The sequence below is a fragment of the Mustela nivalis genome (genome assembly GCF_964662115.1).
Source record: "Mustela nivalis genome assembly, chromosome: 12".
Classification (NCBI taxonomy): Eukaryota; Metazoa; Chordata; class Mammalia; order Carnivora; family Mustelidae; genus Mustela; species Mustela nivalis.
In genome coordinates, this window is record NC_139031.1 from 89,110,703 (window position 1) to 89,121,572 (window position 10,870).

Consider the following 10,870-nt stretch of genomic DNA (forward strand, 5'->3'; position numbering starts at 1 on the left):
TTCAGGTGGAGGAAAAGCAGGAGAGGATGGGCAGAGCAAGGTCCCACTCTGGGTCTTGTTCACCTTGTCATGGACATGGAAAGTGTGTGAGGAAAGGTTCGGGGGTGGACCCCAAGGTCACACTGACCCTCCAAGGCCCCATTCCTTCTGGAAGCCAAAGCAGGCCCTCAGGTAGAGAAAACCTTCATCCCCCAGCCACCTCCCCACCCACCACCAAGCAGGGCACACAAAAAGTCCAGCACCACTCATGAGGAAAAAAAAACAAACATATTTTTGGGAAGCAATAAAAATTGTGGCACAGAGAAGTCATTAGCACACAGAGGATGTGCTAATCTGAGAAAAAATGGGCTTTCTTTGCATATACTTGATTTTTTCTTGAAGGAAATCTTTCTGACCAGGAAAGATGTGTGAAGCGTTCTCTGCCTGATAGGTTGAGACATATTTTTGAAGACTGCATGTAGAATAAGGGTGAATTCGACCTGAGACACCTGCCACCAACAGCTGGTGCTGGCCGGGTCTCCCTGGGGGCCTCAGGTCCCTGGGGAGGCTTTCCCATTTGCCATTCCTGTCTCTGGTCAGCTGGCTCTTGCTAGGGCAGCTATGACCCTTGGGGGTACCTTGCTGATTGGAGGCTATCCTTCCCATCACTCTCTTCTGGTCTGTGGAGGCAAAAGTCCTGTGGGGGCAAGAATGCCTATGTACTGGGGCCTGCAACTCCTTGTGCTGATATATCTCTGAGGCCCGAATTCCTTGGTGGAGTCCCAATTTTTCCACCAGGATTTGTCCCACAGCTGTCGCGACCATCTGAGTTTCGGCAGCCCTGTTGTCCATAACCAATCTGCTTTGGACTGGCACCCAGCTCTGGGCAGGAGCAAATGCAGGCTTGCCTTTTTGAAGGGGGCCTTCTAGTCCTTTGCTTTTTTTATTGGGATTAAGGCACTGAAGAAAATTTTTCATCCTTTGTCTAAAGTGGCTTTCCGGAAAAACATGTCCCTTTTCTGGTGGCATGAGCTGGAGGTATTTGCTCCCAAGGCTCTCTCCTGATCCTCTGACCTGGGGAGGGTGGCCTGTCTCGCTAGCTTGGGAAGCCCTGATTGCCAACGGTTCTGCACACCTGTCTTTGTTCTCTTCTGGTTTGGGTCTCTTCTGGTCCTTCCCCTCATCAGTGGTCTCACTGTTGCTCTGGCTGTCACTTGGTTCCTCAACCTTTGGTCCACAGGGCTCTTGCTGCCCCTCACTGCTCAATCCACTTGAGCTAAGGTTATGTGACACTGGGGAAGCTGGTGTCTCTCCACTGGTACATTCCATTTGGGAACAGGAGGGTGACTCTTGAGTGGTCAAGCTGTCTGCAGCAAGGACAGCATTAGTGTGAGAGTCTGGCAGGAGCACATTGGTGCCCCTGTCTTCAACAAGCACACAAGTGGTAAAGTCTGGAAGGAAGATGTCACTGGGAGAATCTTGAGGAAGTACACCAGTGGTATGGCCTTCAGGCTGGTTCTCTGACTCTATCTTCTCTTGGAGCTCAATCTTACTAACCTTTGTTTTAAGGCTTACCTCCTCTGGATCTTGAGCAACCAACACTGTAGTTGGTGAGGGGCTTTTCCTAGCATCTGGATATCCTGATCTCCTCAGATCCACATAAATGGCTGGTTTGTTGGCCAGCCCACTGGGACTTAAGACAACTTTCCAAGCAGGGGCCTTCTTGGCCTCCATCACCTCTGTGGCCCCTTCAGACCTTAGAGTTTGGGACCTAAGCTTCATCTTCAGTGTTGCTACCATGTCTGGTGAGGCCTGACCCCCACTCTCCTTTCTTAGTTCATTCCTGGCCATTGCTAAACTTGGACTTGGCTCCAGATTGTCTTCCCTGGCCCCCATAACAGTCTTGCTGTGCAGGGTTCTGTTTGGGAGGCTGAGAATGGAGGCTTGAGAAAGTGATCTGCCCTCCTGTTTTGATAAAGACGTCTCTGAGGACTGATGGCCATCACCAGGTGAAGTCCCTCCCAGGGCCTGCTGGATTTGCTCACATATGGGTGAGGGAACAGGCAGGGGACTCCTTGAAGTGGGATCAGACTTTTCAGTTATACCCTTCTCTCCTGGATGGGGCTGAGGTGGTTTCCCCAAGAACTTATTAAATTTGGCTTTTGAGGGGGCCCCAGGTACAAAGGTGGATGAGCATGGAAAGGATGACTGGGGAAAGGGCAAGTGTTGGGCTTCATGTAGTTTGAGATCTATGGGCTCAACAGTTTGGAGAGGTAGGTCCCACTTACGCCTCACTCGAAAACTTATGATGTGTGTTTCCAGCTTCTGCTGAGTGTTAGGACAAAGGAAGGACAGCTCATGAGAGGTGTTTATGCAGGGCTTCCGATCCTTCAAGGGTGCTAGATTTCTGATAGCCATGTGGGGTTGGGACTTGGGAAAAGCATGGCTGGCCATAAACCAGGATCGACGCACAGTCACAGGGATCAGACCTTTACTGATCTGTCCCAACTTCCTGTGCAAATGAACATTTAGAGTTTTTTCTAGATATTTCTTATCTGGGCCCTTGGCTAAGTATTTTCCTGGATCACCCTCCATGGTCCTCATCAAGGGTTTTCCAAACTCCTTCTCAGAGTTGGTTCCCAGAACCTTCACTGGGTACCTAGCTGAGATCCTGGAGAGACCTGTTGGCATCCTCTTCAGACATTGCCATAGACCCTTACCAAAGTTCTTCTCTAGTTGGAATCTTGCTTGATACTTCCTGTGGTATCTGGACCTGGTCCTCAATGTAGCTTGGCTGCTTTTGCCTTTAAACACAAAGGGCCTTGAGAGCCGCTGCTCTCTCTGTGCCTGACTCACCCCCAGGAATTCATCCTGAGGCCACCTCAGTTCCAGAGACAGCTGAACCTTGTGGGGCAAGCTGTTTTGCTGTTTATCCCTGCTGAGCTTCTTCTGAAGCTGTGGCTTCTGGATATTAAAGATGACAAAGTCCCCTTGAAAGGTGGAACCTGATCTGTCGGCCCGGGAGGCCTGGTGGTCCTCCAGAAGCTTGGGAGGGACTTGGCTAAAGAATTTTGGAGAACTTTTCTCCATAGTGGGTGAAGTCTTCCTTATTCCTTGTTGCTTTGGCAACAAGGGCCACTCCAGATGTTGCATTTTAGTTGGGATGAAGAATTGTGTCTTTTTCTGGGATGTAGCACAAGATACCCCACTGTTCCTCCTCTGGGATAGGAGAGAATGTGGTCTTATTGGGACAGAGGGTGCAAGGGGGACCTGGGGCTGGGGCAAGGTTAGCTTTGAGGGTTGGGTTTGGATCCCACGGTGGAGCAATGGTGGGGCATGGGAAAACTGTGAAGATATTTGATCCTGTTTTAAAACTGGCAAGCAATTAGAGGTCCCATTGAATAAAACAGAGGGAGACTGTAGTGGAGAAGAGTGAGTAGAGAATAAGGCAGTGGCCACCAGTGACTCACTGTGTAGAGAGGGGAGACCCCAGAAGAGCTGGTTGTGTTTCCATTGCAAGTGGTCTTCCAAGACCTTGGGAGATGAGAATGACTGAGATTGGGCCAGTGGCTCTGCTTTGTTTTTCATGTTCCAGAAGGTTGGTGGGGTGGTGGGGTTTTTCTCAGCACCCAGCAGCTTCCACAGAGTCCCCCAGAAGCTCACGTGGTTGTCTGGGCACCACTGTTTGAAAACTGACCCAACCTTTTTTTTCTCCTTCCAACACTTCAGTTCTACCCTTTTGCTGATTAGTAGTTCAAGGAGCTTCTGGACATCCGGATTGACAAACGAAGTGTTATGAGTCTCTATCTGCCTGTTGGTAAGGCCACCCCAGAACGAGGCATCTGATGGGTGGCAGGACACGTGTTCTTGCTGGCACTTGTGCTGTAATGTGCCAGGCAAGAACAAGGACTTGGTACTTTCCCACCACCAGGAAAAGGATAAAATGGGGTAGCTGGCATGGCCAAGACCTGAGATGGCTGGAATGAGAGAGGCCCAGTAGGAATTACCTGGAAGAAAGTTCTTTCTCACTGTGTCTGGTAGGATTTTTTTTAAGTTAGTTTGCTCTTCTTGAGGTCTCACTGGCAGGGTGGAGGCCAGAGGCCGAGGGGGCCCTGTCATCGGAGCACGAGCAGGTGATGAATCCATGGCAGGAGCAGAGTCTTCCACAGGCTCCCTGCATGGCTGATTGGCTCCAGCTGGCACCCCTTGGCGCACCTGCCCAGGGGCTGCTTGCCGTAAGGACTGGTGAAAGCCCGCCTGGTCAGAGAGCCTTTCCAGGTGGCTGTGGGAGACAGGAGGTGTGAGCTGTCCCTGCAGCAGCCTGGGGCTGGGAGGGGACCCCAGGGCCCTCCATGCCCCACACCCACATCACAATGCTTCAGCTGTTTCTCAGCCTGGGGCTTTGGTCACAATCTGTCCCATGGCTCCTCCCAGCCTCCCCAAACAGCCCCAGAGGCCGTTCCCTGCAGCCCTGGGGGTCAGACCATAGACTCAGGGAGGCCCACCCTGGGTAGAAGGGGACAGATTCTTTACCTTTGCAGAAGGGAGACTAAACTGTGGACCTCTTCCAGATCGTGCAGGCAATTTCTGCAAGCTGGAAACAGGAGACTGGGTTACAGGGGAAGGTGGGGGCCCAGGGGTCTTACAGGAGACTGGATACCATGTCCCTTTAGGGAAGACATTTGGGGGGTTGGACTTGGAAGTCCCAAACAGCACTGTCCAAGGCCACATGCCCACACAGGGTTCATTTTGGGGATTTACAGGGTTCATTTTGGGGATTTCTTTGTCTTTTCCAAAGTGTTTTCTCACTCATGACCTTGCTGGGGGAGGAAGGACTGCATGACTTCACAGAGGAATCTGAGCTGAGGAATCTGAGGAATCTGAGCTGAGTTGAACAGTTTGTCCACAGTGGGAGCAGGAGGTCCTGCCCCCAGTCCAGGCCCTGGGGCCCCTACCGGGCAACACCCATTTCCAGCCCCTCAGGGCTTTGTTCTGGGGCAAAATCTGGGAAGCCTCTGGGTTGTGCTCTCCCTCCCAGGAGCCCCCAACCCACCACCCAGGGCTCTGTTTCCTGGGGCTCTGGCCCTGGTGTCCTGGAGATGGTGGGGCTGGGACTCAGATCAGGGGAACAGTGTAACTGGGGCATGCAGGGGAGTGGCGGATGCTCACCTTTCAGAGTCTGGCTCTTCTGGCTTCTTTTGCCCCTTCTCCATGGCTCTGCTCGGTACTGAGATAAGAGAATACGGGGAGGCTGGGACCCCCGCCCCAGCAGCAGGTGCTCATTGCTCATGAGTAGTGTGACTTCCTACATTTAACTAAGGGGGGTGGACTGTGATTTTCTTTAGTTTTACTCATTTCCTTTTCAAAATGGATACAAATATTTCCAGTTTTCCTTCTTTGAAGAATGTACAGAAGGATAGTCTATGTAAGAAGTTTGCCACTGTTCCTCTGCTCAAGAAACACACACAATACCAGACCTGGTGGCACAGCTGGACTTTTTCACATAGGACCCCACTTTCCAAGGCCAGAGCCCCGCTCTAGCTGCTGCTTGGGACCTCTTGGGCTCAGTACTGCCCTCAATCAGCCTTGAAGGGGGAACATTCACCTGAAATACCTGTCCTGGGACGGCGGCTGCTTACCTGGTGCTCAGGGGCCTGACCTCCACTAGAGAGGCAGCTTTTAGCCTCTGGTCCTCGGCCATCAGTCACTGTGTTTGGGACGCTGTCCTGGACCCCTCCACCACACCTGGACTCTGGCCTGAGATCTTCGGGGAGAAATCCTCATGTCCCTCTAACCCCTGCCGAGTCTGGCTTGTCCTGGATGGATGGTGGTCTACTCTCTCCTGAGAATACCCGATCTATTCTTTCCCATTTCAGGAGTCTCTCCAGTGACTCAGAAAAGTGGAAAGAATAATAGAAAAGAAGATAGAATCACACTCTGCTGGGTCTGGGCTGAGGGTTCCTTACCTTCCTGCTCTTCTTTTGTTTGTTGCCTTGTGGTGAGGATGGATCAGGCTGGAAGTAGGAAAGAATGAAGGCAAAGAGCCCCAGCCCACATACCAAGGCAAAGATGGTATTAACTACCCAGATAGTGGGGCTGGAGCTCAGCCAATTATCAATAAAGAATTCCTGAGGGAAAAGATAATTCCCCATCTCTTTCCTCATCAAACATTAGTGTCTGCTCGCACTGTTGCCCTCGGGCAACCGAGCCCTAAGAGTGACCAATCGCACTGCTGCCCTCAGGCAACTGAGCCTGGGTGTGGAGGTGCAGACACAAGCCCCACGCCCACATCACAGAGCTATTGTCTGGTCACAAAGGGCTCCTGAGGGAGGGGGAGGGGACAGAAGAGAAGCAGCCCCTCCCCCATCCTGCGGCTCCATCCCCCCACCCTCCCAGGCCTCCAAGTTCCTCCCTTCAGCAGACATCAATCTCTTCTCTGTATTTATGAATCTGAGGGTTTTGTTTGTTTGTTTTTCAATTCTACATACAAGTGATACCATATGGTATTTGTCTTTCTCTTATTTTATTTAACACAGTATTCTCAAGATTCTCCATGTTACCACGACCATCACCATTTCATTATTTTTTTATGCTGAATAGTATTGATGTGTGTAATGTCTTTATCCATTCACCCCAGTATACATGATTCATTTAAGATTGATGTTTTCTTATTGACTTTCTGTGTGGATGACTTTTCCATTGTTGTAAACTGTTGAAGTTCTATACTGTGGGGAACCACATGTTTAATGGTTTTGATGTCACGACCTTTTTAAAATATAAATCTGTTAACTAATTATTGTAGTTTTAGTTAAATATACTATTTTTGTCTTCACTCTAGCTTTATAAGTGATTTACCCACTACCTCTGCTGTACATACACTATGTTGCGTTTGTCTTTAAGATTATTTTGTATTTTCTTGTTAATTATGTCATTTCTTTTTAGTTTAAATAAGTCCCTTCAACATCTCTTATAAGGCCAGTTTAGTGGTAATAAAATCCTTTACTTTATTTAGATAATTCTTTATCTCTATTAACTCCGAATGACAACCTTGCTGGGTAGAGCATTCTTGTTTGCGTGTTTTTCTTTTTGCACCCTGGAAAAAAAGGCAGGTTGCAGTCAGCCAGCATTTTTTTTTTCTTGTTTTTAAAAACTTATTTTGTGAGGGCCTGTATGAGGGCCTGGTTAGCCAGAGGAACTTACTTGCAAACCCCAGATATAGGGATGGGCCAGGCTGGATGGAGACATCCAATCAGTGGGGCTTGCATATATTTACTGTGGTGAATTGAAATTCAATTGGTCACCCATATTGCCCACTGAGCATGACTGTGCAGTTTTCCCTGTGTGTTGCAATCTCATTGGCTGCCTGTGTGTGGACCGGGCTCAACCACCTCTACAAAGGTTAGTCTGTGAGGCTGGGTTTAGGGGGAGTAGTAGTAGTCATTGGGGTAGTCATTGGGGTAGTTGTTGGGGTAGTCATTGGCCTCGTCAGGGTCATCATCCAGGGAGCGTCGTCGTCCGGGGAGTGGCCTTGTCTGGGGAGCGGCCTTGTCGGGGTCATCATTGTCGCCTCTTTGTAAGAGATGGCCCCTACCGGTCAGTTTGGTTTCCGATGCTTGCCATGAAATAAAGCTTTGCTTGACTTTTGCTTTGCATCAGTCTTGTTCCTTTGATCACAGACCCTAACAGTTTGTTTGGAAGAGGGATGAAAGTGAGAGAAACTGAAGCAGACTGAGCAGGGAGCCCAAGGTGGGGCTCGATCATGAGCCTGAGCAGAAACCTGAGATCATGACCTGAGCAGAAACCAAAAGTTAGACACTTAACCAATTGTGCTACTGAGGTGCCTCCCTCAGCACTCTGAATACGTCACACTGCTCTCTTCTGGCCTGTGAAATGTGTGCTGAGTAATCTGCTGGTAGCCTACTGGGTACACTTCCCTACACATAATAAATGGCTGTTCTGCTGCTGCTTTTTATAATTATTTTTTGACACTCAAATTATAATGTGACTTGGTGTTGGGGTCTTTGAGGTGTTTTTTACTTGTTTGTTTGTTCTTCTGATTTGAATATCCAAGTGTGGTATTTTCTTCCCCAGATTAGGAAAGTTTTCACCCATGATTTTTTCAAATAAGTTTTCTTCACCTTTCTGTTTCTCCTCTCCCTTTAGGACCTCTTTAATTTGAGTGTTATCCTGCTTGATGTCACATTAAGTTTATTAACTTATCTTTAACATTTTGAATTCATTTTTCTTTTTGTTGTTCTGTTGGGCAGCTTTGTGTTCCACCTCAGAGACTCTATCTGAGGTTAGATTGTTTCATCCAGTCTCATGCTGAACACCTTTAGTGTAGTTTTCGGTTTAATTATTGTATTCTTCATCTGTCACTTCTGGTTGATTCTTTCGCACACTTCCTGTTGCTGGTGAAGTTCTCCCTGTGCTCCTTCATTCTTCCTCCGAGTTCCATGGGCATCTTTATGACTATCAAATTGAGTTCATTACATGTAGAGTACTTATCTCCATATCATTAACGTTTTTCTGAAGTTTTGTCTTCTCTCATTTGGAACGTAATTCTATTTTCTCATTTTGCTTGACTTCCTGTGTTTCTATATATTTGGCAAAATGACTACTTCTTCCAGTGATGAAAAGTTGCCATGTGTGGGAGATGAACTTTCTTGCTTACCCTTGTCCTGGTTCTTAGTTGTCTCCTAACCTTTGTGATTGTCTAAACAGTATGATTTATTTCTGATCTGTCCCTAAGACCTGTCAGTGTTCCAAGGAGATGAATCTAATCTAACACTTCATCTTAGGCTGATTGGAAGTCAGACTCTCAGGCAGAAGCTTTTAAAGTGTGCAAATATATAAAGTCTTGTGGGGTGACAATTTCAATCCCAGTTGGACTCCAGATTTGGAGATCTGGAGGTGTCTCTGGTGACAGTTTCAAAAATCAGGGCTCCAGATAAGTGTATAAGCTCCTTTCTGGGATGTTTGGTAGAGCTGTATTGAGGCAAAGGGTTGAGCAAGGATGGTTTCTCTCTGCTTACATTCCCTGGGGGCACCTCTGTGGCCTCTAGATGTCTGGCAGACATGAAGCTTGTCCCTCAGGTTGAAGCTCCAGGGTAAGTAAAAAGGCTTTTTTCACAGGAAGACAGGAGTTGTGTTTTGGCCTGCTGTCTATTCAGTGTCCTGCGGGTACTGGTCTGCCAAGAAATGTCTTTGCATTTGTTATAGTTCCCTGGAGCTCAGGAATGCCAGCCCCCTTGACCACCAAAGCTAAACAAATAAGGGGCATCATCTGTGCAGTTTTCATATGCCTACTGGCTTTAGCAGGGAAGCTGGTACAAGCAGGGGGCAAGGCACGCCCTCTGGCTTCAGAATGAGAACAGGAAAATGCCTTGACTGCATGCACTCATCAATTTCAGCTGTGCTGCGAAAGAGTGCCCTATCCCAGGCCCGAGGTTGGGGGCAGGGGAATGCCATGACTGTTCACACGAGTCTGCCCTTGCAGGAGTGAAGAATTGCTGCTACCACCCACTCTCTCTAGCCTCAGCATGGTGGTGGGACCATGCTGTGACTACGAGCCCTCACCCTTCTTGTGAGGCAACAGGAAGGTGCTGTGTCACAGTGTGCATACCTTGGCTAACATGGTAGGCAGAGAACACACAAATGGTGTCTTCCAGTGCCTTTGTCTCCAGAGAGACCTCTGACTCTCCCCTGCCCCTCAGGCAGATGTCCTCAGATAAACAAATGAATTTTCTTGCCATACAGTCTAGGCACTTTAAAAGGGGGAGGTGAACTGTAAGGGCCTGGTTGGCCAGGGGGAGCCATTTTGTTGCAGTGAACTTAGCTTGACCCTGCCCCTCCCAGAGGAACTTATTTGCAAAGCCTAGATACAAGGGCAGGTCAGGCCAGATGAAGACATCCAATCAGTGGGGCGTGCATATATCCACTGAGGTGAGCTTAAATCCCACTGGCCACCTGTGTGTGGGCGGGGCTCAACCACCCCTATAAAGATTAGTCTGTGAGGCTGAGGCTGGGGAGGAGTAGAAGAGCTGTCCGAACTGTCGAAGATCCGTCAGAGGAGTAGAAGAGTCGTTGGAGGAGTAGAAGAGCCGTCAGAGCTCTTGTAAGAGCTGTAAGAGCCATCAGAGCTGTCAAGCCTTCAGAGCTCTTGTCAGAGCTGTCAGAGCCATCAGAACCATGAGAGCTGCCAGCGGCCCTGCCGCCCCGAGCCACGGCCTCAGGGAGCAGCTTCGCAGAAGCAGCCCCTGTCCAGGGAGTGGCCCTGTCTGGGGAGCAGCTTCGTCCAGAGCGGCCACATTGGGAGCGGCCTTGCCGGGGTCATCGTCATCACCTTTCCGTAAGAGACACTCTTGACCGGTCAGTTTGATTCTTAATGCTTGGCACGAAATAAAGCTTTGCTTGACCTTCACTTTGTATCAGTCTCGTTCCTTTGATCACAGACCCCAACATAACCATAAAAGTCTATGGACTGTGAAAAATAACCTGAGGGTCTTGAAGTTGCGGAGGTTGGGAGGTTGGGGGAACAAGGTGGTGGGTATTAGGGAGGGCACATATTGCATGGAAAACTGGGTGTGGTGCAAAAACAATGAATACTGTTACATTGAAAAGAAATTAAAAAAATAATTTTTCCACATCAAAAAAAAAAAAAAAGTGGTGCTTTTGAACAGGATCCCAAGATGAGTGAAACCAAACATGAGCTCTTTAGAAGGAGAACCTCAGTTTCCTATAGTACTTTGGATCCTTCATCTCCCTTGGTTTTCTAAGCTAGGCATCTCTGGGGAACTCATCTCTCTGGTGCAGATCCCAAGGGTTGGACTGCCTGATATGAGGCACCAACTCCTCACTTTTCCAGAGGAAGCACCAGACTGGTAAGACC

General features: G+C 48.8%; 1 protein-coding gene across 1 annotated transcript; it reads right to left on the bottom strand.

The window, feature by feature from the left end:
- Positions 1-277: 277 nt before the first annotated feature.
- On the bottom strand, positions 278-6,210 carry LOC309844636 (spermatogenesis-associated protein 31E1-like). Its single transcript, XM_082691730.1, has 4 exons — positions 5,946-6,210; positions 5,149-5,206; positions 4,513-4,573; positions 278-4,261 (listed from the first exon to the last, which is right to left on the bottom strand). The coding sequence occupies exons 1-4, from the start codon at positions 6,141-6,143 to the stop codon at positions 310-312; spliced, it is 4,269 nt and encodes a 1,422-aa protein (XP_082547856.1). The 5' UTR covers positions 6,144-6,210; the 3' UTR covers positions 278-309.
- Between the last annotated feature and the right edge of the window lie 4,660 nt (positions 6,211-10,870).